The sequence below is a fragment of the Maylandia zebra genome, linkage group LG23 (genome assembly GCF_041146795.1).
Source record: "Maylandia zebra isolate NMK-2024a linkage group LG23, Mzebra_GT3a, whole genome shotgun sequence".
NCBI classification, from domain to species: domain Eukaryota; kingdom Metazoa; phylum Chordata; class Actinopteri; order Cichliformes; family Cichlidae; genus Maylandia; species Maylandia zebra.
In genome coordinates, this window is record NC_135188.1 from 26,090,658 (window position 1) to 26,115,914 (window position 25,257).

A 25,257-nucleotide genomic window follows, 5' to 3' on the forward strand; every position below is an offset into this window, starting at 1 on the left:
GGTTTAAATCTGGGACTCTCTGCCATTTGACCTTAGAACTGAAGAAGCTTCTCAGATGAGAGGTGAAACGTCTTCAAGCAACTTAAAGAAATCCAGACGCTTTTTTCCCCCCCCCAAGCTCCTTAGACTACAATGACCTGGAGGACTGAGAACCTTCACAGACATAAACCAACATGATAAATATTATCTATTTTTTAATCAGTCTTACACCATTAAAGTGATTCTAAAACAATACTACTTGAAAACTCATGATGTGCAGTGTGTCCTTAATTGGAAGAAACAAATCCAAACACACTGCCAAAGCAATAAAATCATACCTGGATAGAAAAAACACAGTGGAGCACTATCAGTCATGGATTGGCCTCCCAACAGCCCGGACCTCAACATTATTGAAGCAGTGTGGGATCATGTTGACAAAGAACAGAACAAAAGGCAGAAACATCCAAAGAAGAGCTTTGAATGTCCTTCAAGAAGCCTGGAGAACTATTCCTGAAGACGACTTGAAGAAATGACAAGAAAGCTGTCTATGAGAGTTCAGACTTGCTGAAGAATAAAAGCGGTCACACCAAATGTTGACTTTCAAGCTCGCTAGAATTGTACTTTCGATGCTGTATTTACATGTATGTTGCCACATTTCAGTAAGTAACTTTTCCTATTTTACGTTTTCCTAACATATAAAGGAATTAAGGATGACTCGAGAGTTTTGCGCAGTGCCAACTAACAAAAAACTCCAGCAAAGCCCCGATGTGAAATAAATATCTTTTATTGGTGTCATCGTCATAATTGTTGTAATTATGAACACCGAGCTGTTGCAATACTCCAGAAATTTTGCCAAAAAACAGCAACCATTCAACGGCACCGCTGCGTCTCTCAGGACCCAACTATGCATACAATCTCCCATTTAGAAGAAAAAAAAAAAGGAAAAATAAAAAATATATTAAAAAATTATGCGTACCACTGATATACAGATCTGATACAAACAGGCATATTGGTCACAAACCAATTAGAATTATAAACATGGCTTCTTTTACAATACACAGACCAAACATGTGGGATACAAGTTTCTTTTAAAAAAAAAAAAGAACAAAAAAAAAAAAAGTAGTACAATTTCATTTTTATACATTTGTACATGATTTTCTTTTTTTCTTTTTTTCTTTTTTTTTAACGCTCTCACCCCCTACAGTCAGAATGCTCAAGGCATTTCAGGTGCAGTGTCCAATGAGCAACATCTGCAGTAAATGCACATTAACACACACACTCACACGTTTATTCATTCACTCATTCATTCAGGAGTGGCAGCAGTGGCTTTAAACGAGAACTACAGGTGTATCTTGGCGCTCCACAGGTGACAAATACTGGTACCGAAGAGTTAATCCACTGTGGTGAACGAGGCCAAGAATGAGACGTTACATTCATGTCAAGGTTAACTGAACCACCATCATAAATCTCTCGCACTCATACACAAAGTGATTTAAAAAAAATGAAAAGAAAGAAAAACAGTCTTTAAAAATGTGCAAAGAAAAAGTCGCTGAGCTGAGCTGCACGAGCGCAAGGAACCGTTAAGGGGGAGTGGGAGGGCATCAGTGAAGAACCAATAGTGCATAATGGTAGTGCGTATCTATGACGACCAGTGTTGGCGATCTCCATCAGTACCAGACGGCTTGCCGTGAACCACCTGAAGAGCCAAAGGAACGTACCACTGAGAAGATGCATAATGTGAGTGTAAAACTGAGTTTCCACAGAGCAAGAAAGGCGTAAAAGTGTCTTCAGAGGAAGTCGGGGCAACAGAGGTCAAAGAAACTGTTCCCTGTCTTTTTTTACAAAGGTGCAGTCAGAAAAATCAGACTCTGTAGTAATACCTAAACGAGACATTAGAAGTGCATAATTATTTGTATTTTTTTTTTTTTTTAAACTACTCTGATAAAAATCAATCTTCTGCAGGGGTTCAGGGTCGGGCCTAAGAAGCTGATCTGAGTCTTTGAAGCTTCAGCAAGAATTATTTGTAATTATTTAGAGCTTTTCTTTAGCTACGGTGTTTAAAAGAGCCATCATACTGCATAAATGAGAAGGCCAAGTAAACAATGTGATATTAGTTAACTTCACCAATCAGATTTAAAGAAATGCGAGTGGCCACACACAGGCAGCTGTAAGCTAAACATCTCAACTGCTGTTTGTGCTGTTGGAGCATTTTTAATGTGGTTATTTAATAAATAAAACAATCTGAGCTACAGCTCGTCTGAGAAGTTTACAGTTCATTCTAATTAGCATTCTGCAACAACAAGTCACGAACGCAGCTTGCTAACATGTTGCCACCCGTAATCGTGCTACACGATACCACGTCACAGAGACTACTTAACGTCCCAATTTATGAACAGCTATTAATATTGGGTGTAATCAAAACAAGTGGAAAACCATTTAACAGTTTTTGGATTTGCATATATAACAGAAAATATGAACTTCACAATCAAATATTTGGACAACGACGCTTCAAAGGCCTCCAAGTGCTACAAACAATGTTTGGATCATTTAATTCATTAACAAGTGCCAGAAACACACAAGTGTGACTCTCTAAGCTAAAATCTAAGTTTATTTACCATCACAGACCCAATAATCTATCCACCACAAAAAGCTTGTCCTGGTAATGGCTCATTCAGCAGCAAAGACGATGAGGAGAGGTGCTGTAGATGTGTGTAGGAGAGCCAAAGGTGGGGATCTGAGCAGGAGTTTAATTTTAGAGAGTCACCATTACTTTCCTCTGCTGGTCAAATGTTGCTGATTGCACCAGAAACACTTCCTCCCTTGCTCTGCAGAAACCGGCTCTGATGATAATATAAGTTTTGCATATCGTCTCTTTGAACCTAGAAACATTTCAATCTTAGCAGCACAACAGTAACTCCCACCAGGACTCTGATTCACGTTATTGTTTAAACATTTAGAAGCTTTCTACATGGGCTGTTTGATAATCCACCTGCTGCAAACAGCCAAAATTTAAGGCATAATTTGAGCCCTAAATAACCATTTGATTGGCTGCTGGCAGAGCTGCTCAGAAACCTCACCATTACTAACCAAAAAGTGAATTAGAAGAAGAAGAAGAAGTGATCAGCACAAGCTGAGGTGTCACCTGCTATCTGGCGTGTGCATAGTAAATGCTTCCAAATCAGATGAGCGTTTGTGTATAAAGTGACGAGTCCGCTTTGATGAATTTGATTCGGTGGTGACAGTGACTGCAGTACCAAGCAATAAACACGAGAATGAAGCTCTGCGAGTCTGTCTGAAAACAGTGATGAACGTACCAACTCCAGCAGCGGAGCTCCAGGAGAGGCTGCGTGTACCCTTCAGTTAAATGATGAGCAGCTAAAAACGTTTAGTTTGAAATGAAACTGACAACAGAGCAAGATCTTCAAGTTTCCCCCCACTGCTTCTCCGATCTGATGGCAGAGACTCACTGTGAACACATGAAAGCACCAAATTAGCAGCTTCTGTCTCATCCAAATACTCAGGCTGGCTTCATCTGAACATTTAAAAGGTGCAAATTTAGATGTTAGATGAGAGTTAAACTGCTCTCCATGGAAGTTCATGCTGAGGAAGAAGAGACCAGAAATGTAAAAACTTCTACGATCCATCCACAACACGAGGTTAGTCCTGAATATACTGCACGGTTTGAAACCCTTGCCATGAGATAGTTGGAAGCTTAAAACAAGCTGGAAAAGCCAGCTGCATTTTTGGGGGGCTTTAAGACAAAGCACTGCAGCACAGCACAAACATGGTTGAGTCATCATTAAACTAGTTCTTTCCCTCTCTCTGACACGGACGTGTTAACCAGAAAAGATGAACTGCTGGTGAAGCTACACGACCGCGGCTCCCTGCGAGGACCTGACCTGTCCATGGGATGGTGTAAGCTCTGTCAGCAAAACAAACCCTGTCCGGCCACCTTTCGCTTACCAACAGCTTCAGTTTCATTTATCGACTTGCTCTCCTTAAACTAGACATCCAAATCACCTTCCAGAATTAGCTATGGTGGTCTGAAGAGGATACGAGTGTGTTTTAGTTGACTTTTTAAATGTTTTAAATCAACAATTCTGCACGCTGCACCTTTCAAGTCTGGTCATGAGAGTGCTCCCTATTGCTTTCTGTGGCTGAACAGACCGAGTTTCTAAAAGCCAATGTTTACCAGCAGTAAATTCATGAATCTGCTATGCTAAGAGACATCCAATCAGATCAGAGAATCAGAGGAGGAAAGAGAGCACAGGTACCGATGTGGCGCTTCACTTCTACACCAGCATGACGACTTTTCTAAACAGAGGGTATTTGGTTTCCAGCCGGCGGTGCTGGTACAGCAGGCGAACGAACAAACCAAAATGATCAGCACAGCGAGTCCCCGTCGCAGAAAGGCAGAAACGGCTGAACTGGGATCAGCTGGTGTGAAGGCAGTTTATCCAGGAGGCAAAAATCAAAACAAACAAACAAACAAAAAAACTGAGAACAAAAAGCTGAGACTCATTCTCAAACATAAAAAGGCACAGAGACGGGGACGACGAATCAGAACGTTTCATCTGCACTTTGTTCAGAAAACGGAGTGGACTTCGGCGAGGGATGAGGGCAGGTGGGTGGAAAATTCTCGGGGGAGTGTTCTCTGGATCTGGGATTCAGGTTTGTCTATAGCAGCGCGCCCGTCACTCTGGGTTTTGGCAGGAGACTACATTCTGGGGTCGGGTCAGCGAGACATTGGAGGAGGATGAGAAGGAGGCAGGGCGGGGTTTACTCCAGAGTCAGGCATCAGCTCCTGTTAGGGCAACAACACCGACGCCATCCCGCTTCAAAACGCTCAGAGCGAGAAACCGTACAAACATTAAAAAAAAACAAAACTGTTTTTTTTAGAGAGGAGGAAGTGCTCAACCTCCTCCGCGTTGGAGACGTTAAGGTGCAACTTGCGGAGAAAAATAAAATAAGAATTTGTGTCCTTTATGGCAGTCTCATACAAACAGAGACAGGAGGAGCGCCCCCACCTTCTCCCAGCCAGTCTTTACTGGTCCAACGTGGTCTCAGCGTAAAGGTGGAGGGGGCGGGATCAGATAAGGCCGTATTTGGCAGTTCGGCAGGCAGGCAGGGGTTCAAGATTCGAGGAGGGGGCGGGAGGGGTTAATGTACAAAGATGTGCCTGAGCAGCTCTTCTGCAGACGGCCGCTGCTTGGTCTCCACGAAGATCCGTTTGAGGAACTCCCGGCAGTGGTCCGACACGTGGGCGGGCAGGACGGGGTTAGTGGGCTGCGTGGCGATCTTAAAGATGGCCGCCATGGCCTCGAACTCTGCCCACGGAGGTCGCTGAGTCAGCATCTCCACAACGGTGCAGCCGACACTCCTGAAGACGACAAAACAAACATTAAGCCCATAAAAGAAAGGAAGGTCAATTTATTAGCTTTATTTGGTTTTCACTAGATCCAACATGGCCTCACAGCACAGGAAATGCTCTCAGCTACAGCTTCCACCTTTCTGTGGCACAATAACATCAAAAGGCAACCCAGTCTTTACTTTCCTACCCGTTTCATTCGACAGTTAAAGTCATGATTTTATAAAAAGCCATCCAACAACATCGTCTTTAATGTTTGAAGCCACGTGTGGCCAAAGCTTCCTGTTAGTGGCTACAACGAAGCGTCTTCAGAGGTTTGCGCTGGTTACATACGTGACCAACATGGTCTTGTTTGCAGATTCTCTAACAAACAGAACATTTCACACAGAATAGAAGGAGCTCTAGATAACCAACACTGAACTCCCTAAATTATTAAATCGTATTAAGAGGGGTAAGCATGTGTGAACTTCATCCTACTCCTTTAGGAGCATCTAAACTAATGGTATAGAGAGATATTCGTGACAACTTTTTCTCTTCACAATGCGTTCTGTTATTTTATTTAAATTTACCCATTGGACTGATTGATGGTTGATTTCAGTCTTAAAAAACAAAATAAAAGACACCACCATTGTTCATGTTTTATCATTTAAACTCAATGGAAAGACCCACTTCAGACTCATTGTGTGTTACCACCATAAAAACTACCAAAAGACCCTCAATGTCTTTTCTTTTTTGCCAGTCATATCTGTTAGACCTGTGGATGTTCAGTGTTATTTTGTAACATGAAGAAAAAAAAAAAAACTGAGGTGATTTGTTGAGGACATCCCCAACTTTTCTGTTAGGAAGTGCTGCTATTTTTGACAGTGTTAGCTACTATTAGCCTCTGTTAGCTGGTGTTAGTGATACTTTCAGGTCATACTTGAAGTGCATCTAACATTGCTGGACTGAGTCTTTAGCAAACAAACTCTTGTACAAAGTGAGCATGTAATCAGAATGTTTGAGTCCAGCATTACTCAGCATAACTAACAGCTGTTGCTGTTTAGCTGGCTTGTGGCCAGTTGTCCCGAGATGGGAGGGTCACATGTAGGGCTGGGCCATATTATACCGTTCACGGTAATACCGGTATAATGTTAGGCAACGATAGGAAAATGAAATATCGCGATAGAATATGAGTAAAACGCGCATGCGCAGTGCCTTTGTTTTCATACGCACACGGCCGATTGTTGAGTGAAACAAATGAACCAGAATTGGTTTGTAAAAATGGTGCAACTTCAGTGATGTGGAACTGGTTTGGTGTTTGTCCGTCAGATACACGACAAAGCACATTTTTTTGCAGAACATGCAAGCGGCCGTTGTTATTGTCATATTTGTCGGACTAAGATGCTCTTAAATCTGGGAGTAATCTGGGTCCTAAACTCCGTCGCTTCAGGTCAAACGAACACTGCAGCATCGCCAAGAGTTAACTGTCTAAATTCTTTCATCTTTAATAAAACGATCAGCATTGCTGCTTTACCAGGTGTAACTATGAAGTTTAACTTCCAGGCATCCATGAAAACAAAATGTATTACATTTAACGGAGTTAGAAGTTAGCAGGAAGCTAGCGGGAGTTAGCGCGCTAGTTTCGCTAGTTACCTAAGCATGATATAGCATGTTCTGACTGAGAGATTTCTGAAAAAAATCAAACGTACAGCTCTGCTATCACTTCCAACATAAATGAAGACAGGAAACTAAACAGCAGTGACGTTTGTAGGGTTACTGAAGTTGGGCTAGCTGGTATATAATGATGTGCTACGTGATCGCTAGCGACACAGCTATGTTAGCATAACATAAACAGTGAAGCTGGAGGACGAACACTAACACTTTTCCACTTATAAAAGTTAACGTGAAGGTTCTTCATGGTTAGAGACAAATGCAATCGCATGGCAGGATGCTGTAAACGGACCAAACTTCAGTCAGGAGAACAACTGAGATAATCCATCCACAATACGAGGTTAGTCATTAATATACTGCAACAACATGGGAATAGAGCAGCTGCCGGAGAATTCAACATTAATGAATCAATGGTACAGAAGTGGAGGAAGCAAGAAGAATGAGTTTAATAAAGTTTGATTTATCTGACTGCTTTGTTTCGCTTAATGTGCCTTATAATCCCGTGCACCTTATGGTCCGAAAAATGCGTACTGCACACTGCAGTTTAATGTTACAAAGCACCTCTTTTTAACTTCAGTGGATATTATACATGGTTATGCTCAGGATATGTCAGCCCATTTCTACTGGAAATGCCTTTTGGTTAAACTTTCAGCAAGGAATTTGCATTTGCACTGTTACATTTTTATAAAGCTTTAATGTACATAAAAACCAGTTTCTTGTTTAAGTGAAAATAAATGGAAGGTTGTCTTTTTGCGCTAGTAAGGTTGTGGAGTTGTATTTTGTCTCGCATCAATTATAACGTCAGTTATATCGTTATCGCAAATTTTCAAATATATATCGTGATAAATATTTTTGGCCATATCGCCCTGCTCTAGTCACATGTCTAATCTGCTGACAATATTAAAGTGTCTCCTGATCTGAGCCCCGACTGCAGATCAGGAGATGAGGCTTAAGATGAAGCGGAGGACATTTTATTAAGATGTCATCTCTCATTATCCCTTTCCTTCACATTTTCCTTTCTTTGGTGACGGCGACCAACGAGTTCTCTTCTCCTCCACCTTTGGTGCACGGTGCATGTGGCCGGTCTCACAAACCAGTATCATTCCCATGAACTTTTAAAGGTTTATTTTTAAGTTCATGAAAACCTTTTAATTTCTCTGAAGACGTAATTAAACACTGATGTACATATGAGCAGAATATTCCTTTATATTAAATAACCTCACAAGGTTACATTTTTACAACCTTGGGTGTCCACATTGCCCGCCCAACCGGCCGCCCACGTACTTGGCGGGTAACGACAATACCTCAATCAAGAATGCATACCAGAAGCAACTCAATAGAAAGAAGGAGAAGAAAAAAAAAAAAAAGAAAAAAAATGAGTTAAATGAGGCTTTTGAGGTTAAATGCACACATAAGCAGGATTGGTCTAAAGACTTAAAGGAAAAGAGTTAGTGTTACCTGACTTTTCCTGATATTTCTGACCCTTTAACCCTCTGGAGTCCAGGGTATAATTGGCCGTTTTGACTACTTTTGATTTTACCTCTATATTTCACCTTTTTAAAAAAAACTGTTTATCTTGCCTTGTTTGGTATCATTATTTTCAGCACAACCTCAAATATCTGAAATTTGAGTTATTTTTTCATTTTGGTATACTATATTAGCACAGTTGATCTAAATCCAGACCAAAAAAAAAAAAAATTCAAAATCCGAGTAGAAAAACGTTCCATTTTTTACTGTAAAACCCACAAACAATGAAATGCAAATAGAAATTGTACATTTCTAAAAATTATGCACAAGTTTTGCAAACAACAAAGTTATATGGTACTGTTTACCTAAAAATGCAGCCAAGGCCTCAGGCATTTTTTATATAACCATTTAAATCTATTTACAGAACAATCAGGTGTGCTGCATCAAATAAGAAGGTACACAAATTATTTGTGCCAGTCCAAAAAAAATAGTTTGTGTCCAGTATAAGACAGAGGAGAACACCACAGGCCTAAACCCTGCAGGTCTGACAGCAGGAGGTGCATCAGTCCTGTTTTCCATGTGGGAACAGCGTTTACACTGGAATCTGAATTTGGTGGCTTTTTTGGAGCAACTGTGAAATTCAGCAGTATAACTGACACACAAAACAAAACAATGACTACAGTACACACTAACTACAGCCTCCAAACACGCTAAACGTCTCTAATGTCTCACATATGAAAACTCGCTCTCTCTTTCTTTCGCTTACCTGCTTTCTCTCGCCAGTGTTGCTCCTAAAACGTCCCCCTCTCCCTAAACAACCAAGTGCCACATCATTTTTTGATTGGCTGACATGGTAAACTTTAACACCAATAGGAAAGGGGTGTTTTTCTTTTTTCTTTTTTCACTCGCAAGCGGAGAGTGTTTGCTAGCGCTGTCCATAGAAAGCGCCGTTTTTACCGTTCTTCCCGCTCTAGACACCGCGGTTTTAGTCAGAAAAATACATCGCGTGTATTTTCTAATCATAACTCTGGTTTTACGTGGCCCATCGACACAATTCAAAAACTGGTATGTAGTTTGAAGTCCTCACTTTCGACCCAAGTTGAAACTGAGACTCTGAGTCGCTGCATCTTGTAGCTGTGTTGTGATTTTGACGCGCCGGTGCGTCCGACGACCCCAGAGGGTTAATAAATAAAAGTGCGTTTTATATTTGGCCAAAACATCTTTGGTTGGTGTCCTGGTTTTTTGGGACTAAAACCCCTAAACTGGAAGCAACACTAATGGATGTTTGTGTTGATGAAGGAAGCTGTTGGGATGTGGAAGTTCACTGCTGCATCACTTTCTAAAGTCAGTTTGTAAAAATTCATCTACATTGGTACCACTTAAATTACTTTTTACATCACTTTCATGCTGCATCCTCTGAATAATGTAGTAAAGACTTTTGAGGTTGGTCTTACCAGATGTCTGCCTTCCTGCCGTAACCCTCTCCGCTGATCACCTCTGGGCTCATCCAGTACGGGGTACCGGTCACCGACTTCATGCCTGTTCCTGACAGACAGATGGTCTGCAGCCGCCTGCTGGCCCCGAAGTCTCCCAGCTTCACGTTACCCACCGAGTCTCTGAGGATGTTTGCACCTGAAAGACGATTGCACAGTTTCATGCTCTACTTTTCAAAGACGATGTTTGGTCCCAAGTATTTCCCCAGCAGGAGCGAAAACATCAGCTCACCTTTGATGTCCCTGTGGACGATCATGTTGCTATGCAGATAAGAAACCCCCTCCAGGATCTGCCTGGTGTAGCGGCGCGTCACATTTTCCGTGAGCGCCCCGTACGACTTCAGCTGGTCTTTAATGGATCCCTGAGGGTCACCAGAAAGGAAGGAATCATCAGAAATATCCCTGCTGTTCCTCACATTAAAATTTAGCGTCTCTTAAGAGAAACAGCTGTCATTTCCACTCGAACAAAAGGAACTTTGTTTGCAAGTGTTGATGGATTTCCACTCGAATAGAGCATGAGATTTTTAGCTTCACACACACATAACTGGAAACAGTGAACAGTTTGTGTGCACTCACTCCAGGCATGTACTCCATAAAGATGGAGAGCGTTCGCTCCATCGTGTCTCGCAGACAGCCATAATATTGGACGATCCGCTCATGGCACAAGTTCTTCAGGAGCTGGATTTCACATTCCAGTGCGCTCACCTCCTGCAGCAGAAACAGAAGGGCACACATTCAAGCAGAACATATTTAAACCGATTTCACCTCTACATACAACAAATTAGAGGCTCTAACAGCAGATACACGAGAGGACTGGAAAGATCTTTCTCAAGTGGGAGCGAAGTGTCTCTAGTTTGAATTTACTGAGTTGTATCCTTATTTACAGCCCTGTTTTTCAAATTAACATTGTATGATTTTCCTTTTTTCCCCCTCCCTGGCTTTTTTATAAATCAACAAGGCATTTTAAAAATAAAACTAGAAAAATTTGCATTTCCTGCGAAAATGCTGTGTGGATGCCTTAACGCTGAAGATGTATGCTGAAAAAAGCTGAAAAGGGTGAGAGAGAAAAAAACAAAAACAAAAAAACATTGCCCTGAGCAGGATCGAACCTGGCCCTTCTGGTCTCAAGGCAGCTACTCATCTCACTGCGCCAAAGTAATTCTCACAAAATAAAAGAGGTGGAGAGACGGACAATTTTGCTGAAATGACCAGAAACAGCTGAGAATTGTGCTGATAAGAGGTGAAAAGGCTGAAAACTTTGCAGAAAAGAGGTGAATCAGCAGAATTTCTGCAGAAAAGAGATGAATCAGCAGAATTTCTGCAGAAAAGAGATGAATCAGCAGAATTTCTGCAGAAAAGAGATGAATCAGCAGAATTTCTGCAGAAAAGAGATGAATCAGCAGAATTTCTGCTGAAAAGAGATGAATCAGCAGAATTTCTGCTGAAAAGAGATGAATCAGCAGAATTTCTGCTGAAAAGAGTTTTTTCTGAAAAAGCTGGTATTTGTGCTGAAAAGGGGTGAAAAAGCTTAAATTTGTGTTGAAAAGAGTTAAAAAAGTTTAACTGTTGACTGAAAGAAATGTTGCCATAAGCGGGATTTGAACCCGGGCCTCCCAGTCCGGCACAAAAGTTAGGCGCACTCAAATTTTTCAACCACAGCACTTTCTTCTTCTTTTTTTCGGGGGGGGGGGTAAGTCCATACAGACAATATTCATTTCTAAATTATTAACTAACAAACTTGTGCTTAAAGTGCTTTGTCAATATTGTAGAAAATGTTAAACTTAATCATCATCTCAGCCTCCTCTGACGACCTGTTTGCTGCTGAAAGGCAGCGGGGAGAGGGGTCACTTGGGCAGTGCATTTATTGCAGCATATAATGTGTTTCCTGGATACACTGTGCTTTTTCAGCATTCAAAGATTGATGGCACCGTGTCAGAGCACTGGCTATGGATTTCAGACTGATCAGGCCTTAACTTTTCATCTTTTCTTATTACCCACAGCTACATCCACTTCTCACAGGCCTAGGCTGCTCACTAGGGCTGGGTATCATCACTGATTTCCATAATCCATTCGATTCTGTTTCTCAAAGTCCTGATTCGATTCAATTTAGCCTCAGACAGTCAGAAATATTATAATTCTAATCATTTATCAGTACTGATACACATGAGACTTCATCAGAATTGTGAACATCACAGCAGATGCCTTTGTGTGAAAGTAACTGAGAATAAAACACAGAAAAACATGAAGGAGATTTTCCTGGTCTGGCTTTTTATAGCAGATAACCTTAAAAATATTCTACAATGTTCTGCATATAAAGTTTAAATTTCTTCAGTATTGAACAGAAAAAAATAGGCTTTCTTGTCCGAGGTCATTTAAGTGAAAAAAGAAAAAGACAGTTAGACTCTTTTTTTTTTTTTTGTTACCCGAACAGTTCGACCAAATTATTTTATTTTATTTATTTTTTTTTTTTTAAAGTCGCACCACTGACAAATTTGGTCGCATGTGCGACCAATTTGGTCGCACTCTAGAGCCCTGATAAGCTTCATAAAACAATGACATAGCATCTAGATCTACACTTCCACCCAAAGCAATGATTCAGGGAATTATTTAAGGTCTTTTTTTTTTTCCTTTTTGCCTTGTCTTTCCATTTTCCTACCACTATATTTAATATATTCTATGCTGCTGTGTACGTACCTTGCTCGTCTCGGGACTCTCTGGATCAAACTGAACTTGTTTAACTGCCAGTTCCCGTCCAGTATCGGCATCATAACACAGGAAGACCCGCCCGAAAGCTCCCTGACCTAGAAGCTTCCCCAGCCGCCAGTTGGTTGGCGCTCGCGGGGCTGTGCACAAAGACACATCAGGTTTGCTAAAAACGCAGAAAAACAAACATCTGGAGGACGTGTCGTGTTGCGAGGACTCACAGCGGCTGGGTGGACTGACGTCCATGACGGAGAGCGTCGGCGCCACGGCTGGATTGGGGTTTGGCTCGATGTCACTCCCCCTCCGCGGCCTCCTGGCGGGGCCGGGGACCTCCTCCAGGTCAGGCGTGAAGACGCTGCTGCCACTGCTGGTGCTGGGCGACTGCTCGGTTGAGCTGAAGCTGATTGGAGAGCGGAAACCGTGAACTTGCGTCCGCCGAGCCCGAGGGAAAGTCTTCCTCCCTGTTCAGAGGATGAAGGAGAGCGATCATTTTTAAATCCCTGTTTAAAGTCAATTTGCTTTCAGCATCAGTAGGAATAAATAAATGAATTACCCACCATCACTGTAATCCTGAAGGCCAAAAGGAATGCCGTACCGGCGAGGATACGTCCCTCCTTTCCCTGACTTCTCAAACACCGGAATATCGTACTCTGCAGAGGAAGGAGGATACAAAAGATTAAATTTACAGGCCATGGCCTCAAAACAGCTTTCAAAGATGGCAACCTCGACATGAGAATGTTTTGGGCCTTTTAACTGTAATCTGTAAATCGTGAGTGCTCGCTTTCCTTGAAAAATCCCATTTTTACCATTTCTTCCTGCCCTCAACGTGACAAGCAAAGCATGGTGTAGGTTAGTGATCATAAGTCTAGTTCTACTTGGTCCAGCAATACGATTTAATACCTGATATATAGTTTAAAGTCTTAACTTTCAACACAAGTAGAAACAGAGATTCAGCAAGGCTGCGTCTTGCAGTTACATCATCTTAAAATCAGTCGTGTGATTTGGACATGCTAGTACATCAACTATAGAGGGTTAAAGGTTTGGCTCTTAGTCTGGTTTAAGTTTTAGCCTGTTAAACTCTTCACTGCCTGGTAGATCAGATTGTTGTTGTTTTTATTTTTTAAACCCTTAAACAGTCTAACACCCGTGAACTAGGGCTGGGCTATATCATACCGTTCACGGTAATACCGGTGTAATTTTGGGCAACAATAGGAAAATGAAATATCGTGATAGAATATGGGTAAAACGCACATGCGCAGTGCCTTTGTTTACATACGCACATGGCGGCGACGCAGAATGAGAAGTGAGAAAGTGGATCGTTAAATGAAACTGATGAACCAGAATTGGTTTGTAAAAATGCTGCAACTTCAGTGGTGTGGAACTGGTTTAGCTTTCGTCCGTCAGATACACAACAAAGCACTATTTTAGGTAGCGCATGCTAGCGGGCCATCGTTATTACCGTGTTGTTTGGAAAATACGGCACACTTAAAATCAATCCTTTGATTTTTCTGAAAATCGACAGTGCCCCTTATAATCCCGTGTGCCTTATATATATGAACTCTGGTTGTGTTTACTGACCTTGAAACGATTTTATGGCGTACACGGCGCTCGAAAATCTGTCAAATGTTTCAGTACAACTTTGCTAAGCTACAAAACCGCACGATGGATTGTCGGAGCATTACGGCTATCGTAGGCAGGCGCCTCACGGAGTGATACCTACTGTGCTTCAACATAATATTACCGCGTTGTGTGTGTATAAGCTCTTTTTAAGTTTTGTGGATATTATACATGGTTATGCTGAAGATATGTCGGCCAATTTCCACTGGAAATGCCTTTTGGTTAAACTGTCAGCAAGGAATTTGCATTTGTACTGTTACATTTGTTATATAACTTTAATGCACATAAAAAACAGCTGCTTGTTTAAGTGAAAATACATTGATGGGGTTTTATAAAGTTGTGGAGTTGTAAAGTATTTTGTCTAGTGTCAATTATATCGTCAGTTATATCGTTATCGCAAATTTTCAAATGTATATCGTGATAAATATTTTTGGTCATATTGCCCTGCTCTACCGTGAACTAAGATCTGCTCTCACCTGGAAAGTCCTGGTGGTTGTCTGGGTAGCTCTGAGCCCTGGGCATCCTGGACTTTGGGTAATCACTGCACAACACAAAGACAACAGCAACAAATCAGAGGGATTTCTTCCACGGCAGTTTTTTGTGGTTTCCTGTTTTATTCTGTGACGCACACCTGTCCAGTGGGCTGTCTAGGGAGGGACAACTTCCAGAAGCCGAGTTCTCCGGACTGCTCATGGACAATGGATCCAACATCTGAAGTAAAACAAGAGAAATGAGAGAGAGACAAACTCACATCCTCTCAAAACCAATCAAATTGTATCTCATTAGCCAACAGGTGAATTTAATTTGACATAAAATGATGCTAAGAGCAACTTCAGAAAACTCAATAATAAATACATTACATTTAAGCTTTTTACAACCTCCAAAACAGAAAAATAAATCCTTCCCTCATCTCTCCAGACCTGCAGTAGTCACAAGTTATGCCACTTACACTGAATCACGTGACACTTTAACGAAGGCTGTTTGTGACGTAACACAAACTGCCCATGCCTGCGAAGGAGCCTGCTGACCTTCACTATTCACGTCTGTACGACCTCACCTACAAGTGTGCAAAACACATCTATGTACCCAGACACTCAATGTGCTATGAAAAGAACCCAGATACGCATCCACCATCTTCCCTGCTGTGTGCGCCCAGGTCCGTTTGGGAGTATATCAGGGACTTAACCCGTCCTCCACAGTGGCAGGTACACCACAGAACTCAGTAGTCACAGCAGGGAGAAGAGGAAGAAAAGATCAACTTTAATAAAATACTAAAAGGCCAGAAGGTTTTGCTTTAATGGCTACTGTAAAGTCCAGCATGGCAACTTTAAAAAGAACTCTTTAAATATCGGCTTTATGATAAAGAAGCTGGTGAAAATTAATTTTACATTTAAAATGTCCTAGAGTTTACACTTAAATACTAGATTTGCGCTCCGCTTTGTTACATCAGAGCAGCTCCTTTTCAAGTAGCAAACACTAAAGTGGACTCTCCTGAGCATCAGCACCTGGTCCATGCTCTCAGGGATGAACTCCCCCTCGCTGTTGATGCTGGTGAAGGAGCCGTTCCTCGCCACCTGCTGCAGAGCGTCGGGAATGTATCCTGGAGGAGGAGAGCTGCGGTCCGTTGAGTGGGAACCTGACAGGACGGCGGTTATAGAGAGTGAGAAAATTGTCCTGTGTGCGCCACAGTCACAGCTAAACCATGTGATGCTTATTTTCGCACAAAAGAGTCCGAGTTTCATGCATTCATGTATTTTTCTTAACACTGGAACCACTGAGACAGTCAATTTAAAATTTCCACACACACGCGCGCTCCTGACCCTTACCCACTACCAGGCTGTGGTGGGCACTAGTGCCCGTCCCTGCAAGCTTTGAGTCTGCATCACTGTTTAGCAAACATTTACCTATCAACGCCAGCATGCTCTTCTTGTCTGTGACCCGGAACCCCGTGTTGTCCAGTTCCTCGTGGGACGGCAGAAGGTCCATGTTGGATGACGAGTTCTGCAGACACAAAACAAACTAAACATTAAAAAGAAACTCTGGACAAGTTTAACATCTCCTTTGTTTTCCAGCTAACCCTTCTATGTTAACACTGCTATAACATAAAGATTGCACATGTCTCACTCTGTATATTTTATTTTATATATTTTATTTATTGTTTACTCTATTTAATTTGTAAAATATGTGTACACACACACACACACACACACACACACACACACACACACACACACACAAAAATATTTAGTATACACATCCAGAAATGCATATACTATTATATATTGTACATATATTTATTAGTTTCAGATGTAGCCATTCTTGTATTTTGCTTGTTTACATTATTGTATTTTGCACAACTCTGTTGCTTGTGAAGCTCGCACACAAGAATTTCACTCACATGTGCTGTACCAATGTACCTGCACATGTGATGTGACAATAAAAGTGATTTGATTTGATTTGAAGATTAAAAATACCAACGCTGGTATAAAAAACACCCCAATCAGCCTTTTACAGCTGAGAGGTAAAAACTGTCGAGGGGTTACAGCACAGAAAAAGCAGCAGGTGTGTCGGCCGCCACACAACGTACATACTGTGCACAAGTATCAGAAACTACCATTAAAGTCATTGCAGTATGGCCCACCTCAGAGGAGACCTGCAGCACAAGGAGAATCTTCAGACTCTTCATGTGAACACTGCGATCCAGCAGCTCTACAGCTTTGTCCAGGTCGTCCTGAGTGGTCAATGGAATCACCAACTGCAAGGGGGGGGGGGGGGGGGGGGGAGAGAAAAAAAAAAAGAAGAGAAAAAAAATTTGAAATACAGTGACTTGAATAACCTTTTAAAAATTGGGTGATTCTTTTTGATCATTTGTGGAAGTGCACACAACAACAAAAACATAATCCACACACAGGTGCTTCATTGATCCAATCAGCTGTTCACAGCACTTCCTACACTCCAGTGTCTGTCATGCTGTACATTCACGGGGTTTCATGGATTCCACTAGATGCAACAGGAAGTGACATCATTTTCTCAGGAACACAGCTCCACTGGTGCTATTAGAAAGTGATGTTTCACTTTGTGCCTTTCTGTATAAGTTCCTGAGACACGTAAAACTGTGACTGCACCATTTCAAACACTTCATGATTTTCAATTCAATTGTGGTTCATCATTTATCTATTATGTATAGGAAGAAAAAGCTAAAGCATGCAAACCTGTAGAGCTAAGCCCTGGTGGGCCTGTTCTACGGTAGATAAAACAGAGTTACAGGTTGCTGTCATGCACAGCTCTGCAGCTAACACTGCGTACACAGTGTCATGTTAGTTTGCAGAGTGTGTCCAACCTTGTGGAGCAGCTGCAGCAGGTTAACATCCACACGCCTGTGCAGGATGTGGTCACACGCTCACACCTTCACTCCGTTACTTCTGGGTTTTTTTTTCCTAATGCAGCTTTCGTACAATCGTTCATTTTCTACATCAAAGGCTGGCAGGATGGCACTGGTAGCACAACTGTGGTCTGCTTTCTTGAAACAGGCCGCAGACCACGATCCCACTCGCCCCTGCCAACAGTCATCTTAGAGCCAACAGGTAGCTGGTGGTGTACATTACTAAAATATTCATTTAACCTACTAGTACTTCTGTTGCAGACTAGCGAGGCAGCAACTAAACATCTAGCTGATGAATCACAATGATGCAGATCCACCACCAGACCCAGAGGTGGATTTTTGCGTCAAAATGACCAAAGAAAACAGCAGAAAAAAGTTGTGTCAGTCTGCAAAGAGTGAGACACACTGCCGCTGAAACACACTGGGTGTTCTTAAAAACTGCACAGAGGGAAGAACAACATCAGAGGGGCACCGAGGGCAGTTGAAAGGACAGGTTTAGGATGACAGGAGGGGGATCATAGCACAGCTAGATTCTCCACATGAAAGGGATCTAGTCTGTGTGGTTTGTGAAACTGACCGAATCTGATGTGACGTGCTTTACATCGAAACAGGAGACGCTGCAGAGATTTTGTCTCTTGGCTCAGAACACCTCAGCCCCCCCACCCATGCATCCATGACTGTGTGTGAATGTTAGATAGGAAGCACTTCAGCATAGGGCTGCTCAATTAATCGAATTTTAATCACGATTACGATCTGGGCTTTCAGCGATCATTAAAAATGACTGAGCCCATTATTAGCCCCTCCCTCGTGCTTTACTCTCGCGCTGCTCCGTGTGGCAAATCAAGCGCACCTCGCTGCATTTCGAACGCATGTCACAACAATTGAGAGCAGCGGTCTCCAACCTTTTTTGCGCCACGGACCGGTTTATGCCCGACAATATCTTCAACTCTCGCGGCCCGGTACCAAACGACTCACGGACCGGTACCGGTCCGAGGCCCGGGGGTTGGGGACCGTTGATTAAGAGGACCCGAGGGAAGCTCGGAAAGCTAAGCAGAAGTTATTTGGAGAGGAGAGTGACTGCCGTTGGTTGAAAAGAGAGGTAAAAAAAACTTCAGTGGTGTGGAAACATTATGGGTTCGCGGAGTCAGACGTGGATCAAGTAGACATAGTGCGTAAACTTTGCTACAGTGTCGTAGCTGCACCACAGAGCAACACTGCAACATTCACTAAACATAGATGTTTACATTTTTCATTTATTTTTTATATTGCAAACATTTGCACTGTTATCAGTATTTGCACACTATTTTATATTATTTTTTGACAATTTTTAAAGTCATTATTCAATACATTGTTATTGTTAAATAAATATCGTCAAATAATCGAGATCTCAATTTCAGTGAAAATAATCGTGATTAGCATTTTTGCCATAATCGAGCAGCCCTACTTCAGCATAGAAAAAAGTCCCTGTATGAGTGTGTGTGAATGGATGACTGAGGCATGTTGTAAAGTGCTTTCTACTCAGGTAGAGTAGAAAGGTGCTATATAAGAACCAGTCCATTTACTACAGGAAGCAGAGGAAAATTACATTTCAAGTTTCGTACCTCGTTGTTTGTGTAGTGGAGGCCCATCGTCTGACCAAAAGCCACTTTAGCTTTGGACCTCAGATCCTCCAGCTTGATAGGTCGAGGGAACTGCAGAATCCTGCAAAGAAGAAGACAGGTGAGAGGTCAGAGACGGGCACTGCTGCTGGTCTGCACTGACAGCACCGGAGGGAGAAACACAGCAGTGGAAACCTCACCTCTTCTCCCCTTTGAACTCAAACTTCACTCTCACATCGTTCTGTTGGAGACAGAGCACAGAGTTAAAGACAGCCAGAGCAAAGATGAGCCAGACTGAGCCTTCGTGCTTTCACTTGGGTTACCTGGTTCTTGGGCGACGAGGCTTTGGGTTTGCACAGGTCTGACAGGAACGCGGCAGGACGGCTGGAGCGGTGCAGTTCGGCCAAGTCCTGCATGATGGAGTTCAGCGCCTCCTGCTCATCTGTGAGACAGCATGACTTCTGCTTATTCAACAGGTTTTATCATTGAAAAACTCAACTTGCTAAAGACTCCTCTAACAACCTGTCTTGCGGTATGAACATATGAACACAAAAAATGAAGTTGCCTTGCTGCATTTATCTCTTCAGATAAGCCGCTTCCACTTAGCCGCACAACACAAGGGACTTATTGTCAGGCAAAGATGTCAAAGAGCCATTGTTCGGGGAGGAAAAAAAATTCCTCAAATTATAGGTCTGTCAAAAGATGAAGCTGACTCGCTGCCAAGCAGTAACACCATCTCACAGCATGTACGTACCCATCTTAATGGCACGGCGATTGACCCAGGAGGCCAGGAAAGAGGATTCTCCCATCAAAGGGATTCCTTTCTCCTGAAACACAAAAACATCATCATAAATCCTTACATGCAATTAAAAGGGATCATTAAACATAATGTGCGAATAAAAACAATCTGTTAAACTGAAATTGTCTCATATATACACATTTACATTTAATTTGTGATGTATACTGTACATTTTTCTTCTATTGTTTTTGTGCAGTATTATTGTTATAACATTGTGCTGCATCTATTCATTTTTGTTCTGGCCATTCTGCTGTTGTAATAATGCAAATTTGTAGTAACTCGTCTTTATTTTTTTTTTTATGTCAAAACGAGCATCTGGAGGCTTTATACATATTTTAAGAGTGTTATGTCTACATGATAGTTCTATCGTTGTATTTCCCGAAGCACCAATCCAGCATTTGGATCAGATATAAGTCATCTATGCTGTTCTATGTCTACTATGTTACGTATTAGCAGCAGTTGCTCCAACATAGCCTGGAGGACACCAGCAGCAATGAGGGTCAGGGGTTTGGGCCTGAGCACTGCTACACCAGCAGCTTTTCTCTGTACGTTTGCAGACATTTTTGACTTAACTGTGAGCTTCCCCGTCAGCTTCTCACTCTCGGTATGTGTAAGGTGTAAAACTTGTTAGGAAGCATTTATTGCATTTTTATGGTAACATAATGTGGCGTCATCAATATTTCTTCACTTCACACCCCACACGACGTGCATGTGTGAGTCAGGAGCACTCACAGAGAGCTGAAAGGAGAATAGTGCCAATAAACTAGGTGAGGACTTCAGACACATTAGATTCATTTTACTTGTGCTGGACAATAAGTTTATATTCTTGGATGTATTCATCACGTTTCTTAAAATAAGTAAAATAATGTTTGAGTCAAGCATGATGTTTTGATCATCATCCCAAAAAAAAAAAGAAGATTCACAGTATCTTCCTTCCAGTGAGGAGCACATACGATTAAATTAACACTGAAACCCAAACCCGGTACTTGGTATCAATATACAGTGCTGTGCAAAAGTCTTGAGTCACCTCTTGTTTCTTTACATTTTGCTTCCAAGAAGCCACACTGTCATTTTTAAAAGTGGCCTTGAGTAAAGAACCAATTTGTTAATAGGAGCCTGTCACAAATCATTTGTTTTTGTATTTCAGCCGGTGGTGTCGGAGATTAAAATCAATGAATAATGAACTCAGAAAAGTACCATGTAATCCACCATGCAATACCATCTGGAAGACATCTAATTACCAACGCCTTATTTTTTTCAGCATGACAATAATCCCAAACACACTGCCAATGCAATTAAAAACAATTATTCTTTTTGTGCTGATTACTCTGCACACTACAGACTTAAACCATAAGAATATCGAGCTCAACTGTGAGGTTGCTGAAGTAAAACTCCCACAAGTATTCTGAATATCAGCCATAATGTAAACACCTTAAGCAGGCTTACTAAATACTATTTACATATAACCCTGGTTTAACAAAAACCCGTTTTACTTATGACACTGCTTACAAGAACTACTCTACCCACAATCCTGAACCGAAACAGCAATGCCTCCAATCGGTGGAGGTCGCTGTTACTGTTGAAATTCTGTAAATGTAGGAACATCAGCACAAAACAAGAGAGCAATGATTGCAGCGAGGCAACACTACAACAATGTAAAGGATTACATTGAAGGAGGCTGGAAGTCATTCACTGTGAAATCTAGGATTTGCAGTGCATTATGGGGATGAGCAGTTCCTGTACACAGCCTCGTACCTTTGCCTTCTTCTTCTTTTTTTTTTTTTATCCAAATCAAATCTTTTTAATAGCCATGATTCACCTCGTAGCTGGTTGGTTTGGTCTGAGGATTAAAACTCTTTATATAAGGATTTTTTGAAACATCAATGGAGAGAATGAACAAGGAACTCACTTCTGGAATGGGAGCCCTTAAATTGCTGCGTTCCCTAGCAAAGATAAATAGTATATTTGTGATTTGATAACATAAAAAACAGAAAACAGCTGCAACAAAATCTTTAATACAAGTGTAGTGGAGTAAATGCTGACCCTACTTTAAGAGCCCTTTTCTTCACATTTAAACTACCCACACTGATGGATATTTTATTGCCATTTTAATGTGACAATGTTTGTTAATGTGGGTCTATTCAGATGAGTCAGTTTCCAGACCATACCTTTCTACTGATCACTGATTATGTTTAACTGGGCTCCGGATGCCCACACTATAGGAGGTCAAGCATTCAGCTTTTTAATTTGTCACTAAGCTGTATATTATACTATTGCATTGTCATGTATAGTGAAATATGCAATGACTGTAGCTATGAGCGTCCAATAAAGGGGCTTTAAAGGTTGCAGCACAAGCTTTTGTGTGGAATCAAAATAGTTTATTGCTCAGCTATCAATTAATACTATTGAACATAACCTCCAGAATGTAATCTGTACAAACATAATTAGCCTTCATGTTATTGTTGTTGCAAAAGAGTGGAAATTTAAGTCAAGATGGCCTCTGCTGACGAGGAGTTGATTGGAAATTGTTGATGATAGTCTGTGATCATCACTGATTGATGAGAGAGCTGCAGCATTGGTGCTAGCCTTAGCTTAGCGTTTATTCTTCTCTCTTTTATCCTTACATACATCATCCTCCTCATGAACATCATCTTCTGTACCGACTCTTGCTCAGTGCTCACAACAAAGTTGATATCAACAGCAAAATCATGGCCTCCTTTGGTAGATAATTAGCTCGCTTTAGATTCTCCTGCTAGCGTTAGCCGAGTAGCAACATAGCAACTGTTGCTAGCACATTTTTAGCAATTACAGCCGTTTTTATGAATAATTATAAGACACTATTGACACTTACGCCCAAAATACTATTTGTTATCTAAACAGAGAGCCGATATGTGAAGCTAAGCTAGACGTGTGCAACTAGCTGTCAGGCCAGGGAAGTTGTCAAGCTGAGCTAATGCTAACAGCCAGCCGCACAGCTAAACAGCGTTCACCTGCGCTGCATGACTATAAGAAAAACAAACAGCCCTTAAAGGAATAAATAAACCCTTCAAATGGATCAAATACTTCTTTAGTACCGTACCTGGGCGCTAATTAGATGTGTAGTCACTTCCTCATCCACAGGGCCGGTGACAGGAGCCCCGGGCCCCGCGGAGAGCCGCTGGAGGAAGCAGAAGTTTGGCAGTCCGCTCCCAACTTCACTCGAGTGCTGCCGGACCACGACGACGACGAGGCCTGACGGCTGTCAAAGGGACCAGCTGAAGCTTTTCGACCACAAGACGACAAAACGGCGGCTCATCCAACTAAGTAGCTCCTTGTCTGTGCAGTGGTTAAAAGGCTAACTTCATCAGAGGCGCTCTTTTAGCTGTACTTTACACCCTGGTTAACGGTAGCTCCGCTCACTGCTGACCCCACGACGCCATCAAGCTATCACGTATTAAAAATAATTTAACCGGAAGTAGACACAGAAAATAAAAGAAGATACATTCAAGTAACTATTATGTGTTTTATTTTGATAACCAGTGCCAGGATATTATATTTCATTTACGGAAACTTGAAAGGTGTTGACCCCAACCTTGTCGGAAGAGTCCAATAAAAACACGACCTGTCACATCAGAGAAACTTATGAGTTTCCTGTCAAAGAATAAATACATTTGATTGGTGTTTAATCACTTTATTGTAGTTTTTTTAATAGTTTTATAGATTTTTATTATAATTTAATATAATTGTTCTACATATTTAGAGATTTAAGAGTGTCTTTTGATTAAATTAATTATTATTAATTATGCAAGCACAAAATTATAGCTACACTCTCTCAGGGGGTGCATAAAATTAAAATATGCATATATATGTATATACATACACACAGTCATGCCTACAAATGCATAAAAAATATATCAACATATGTAGTTTTGAGGGAAGTAAATAATGAGACTCAACATAAAAATTTTGCACATTAGAATTGAACTTGAATGAATTGAGTTATTTACAGTTGGTATATATCTATATACACTTTGTAAGGTAATGGTGGTATTTACTGCTATTATTACAATTAACACCTGAGGCTGACGTGTTGATGAAACTGGACTAAACTGAAAAAGAGTCAATTTAAAGTGATTTCCTTAATATTTTAATTCTGTTTAAGTTAGTTTTGCAAATGCATAATATGATTTGTATTATTTTTTGTTTCTTTCCTATATAGCCCCATGTTGTTTAATTTTTTGAAATACAATTTAACAAAATGTTTAATGTATTATAAAAGTATTTTGTTATATATCCACATCACCAGCATTTAAAAGGCCAATAACTTGATGTCACTATTGGACTGATCAATATGTATTATATTGATCTGTATTTTTAATTAAAAATGTGTATTTTTAATTTTAATTAAAGGCCAAACTCTTTAATCAACTTGTCTGGGCGCTTAAAAATAATGTGACATATATGGGGACAGTTTAGACCAAGCACAAATGGAAATTCTGATATCACTCAGGTGAGACAAAACTGATTTTAAAAACTCAAGCTCCAAATAAGCCAATGTTTATCTAGTTTATATTCTTATTAGCCAGACAAAATTAATTTGTTAATTTAAAAATAAAGTCACTATGTCACAATTTAGAATGAAATGAATCAGTGGTTACTGTTGGGTCGACATTATTATATATTTAACAGCTTTAAAATGATCCTGAAATAACACACAGCGAGTCATTGTGTGTGTGTGTGTGTGTGTGTGTGTGTGTGTGTGTGTGTGTGTGTGTGTGTGTGTGTGTGTGTGTGTGTGTGTGTGTGTGTGTGTGTGTCACATCCTGACATTACCAAAATGTAAAAAACAAAAACAGCCCTATGTTTTCTGCAATGTGCCTACAACTAGTATGATATGGAAAAGACCCTTTACAATACATTTCTCCATCTAACAGTTTCTAAATTATATTTTAGTGTCAGTTTTGTTCATGTTGTCTAAGTTTATTATTGCATTTAGACCCAGTGTTATCTAGATTGTGGTTTATGGTTTTGGTCTTTGGATTGTTACACCCAAAGTCAAATACAGAGACTGCAAGCATTCATTCAATAAAAATATAAACATTGTTCTTTAAAAAACATAAAACATCTGTATGCTGTGCTGCGTATTCACCATGTTATTAGCCAGTTTAAAAAAAAAAAGGTTTTCTGTGCTATAACAGTACACTGGAAAGGGGTCCATAAAA

General features: G+C 41.0%; 1 protein-coding gene across 1 annotated transcript; it reads right to left on the reverse strand.

Annotated features, from left to right (window-relative positions):
• Window positions 1–747: 747 nt before the first annotated feature.
• map3k2 (mitogen-activated protein kinase kinase kinase 2) lies at window positions 748–23,474 on the reverse strand. The gene is made up of 17 exons (XM_024799212.2): window positions 23,136–23,474; window positions 20,012–20,084; window positions 19,581–19,699; window positions 19,458–19,498; window positions 19,261–19,360; window positions 16,919–17,032; window positions 16,182–16,278; window positions 15,783–15,913; window positions 14,909–14,988; window positions 14,754–14,818; window positions 13,218–13,310; window positions 12,882–13,121; window positions 12,652–12,800; window positions 10,534–10,665; window positions 10,190–10,319; window positions 9,919–10,096; window positions 748–5,359 (listed from the first exon to the last, which is right to left on the reverse strand). Exons 2-17 carry the CDS (start codon window positions 20,064–20,066, stop codon window positions 5,140–5,142), a joined length of 1,944 nt encoding a protein of 647 aa, XP_024654980.1. The 5' UTR covers window positions 20,067–20,084; window positions 23,136–23,474; the 3' UTR covers window positions 748–5,139.
• Window positions 23,475–25,257: the final 1,783 nt, after the last annotated feature.

Excerpts from the sequence above, each read along its gene's own strand:
- map3k2 (XM_024799212.2), bottom strand. The coding sequence starts at position 20,066 with ATGGGAGAATCCTCTTTCCTGGCCTCCTGGGTCAATCGCCGTGCCATT. Across the intron at positions 17,033-19,260 it reads TCCACTACACAAACAACGAG|TTGGTGATTCCATTGACCAC; the intron begins GTACGAAACTTG and ends CCCCCCTTGCAG. Across the intron at positions 13,122-13,217 it reads CCTTCAGGATTACAGTGATG|GGAGGAAGACTTTCCCTCGG; the intron begins GTGGGTAATTCA and ends TCCTCTGAACAG.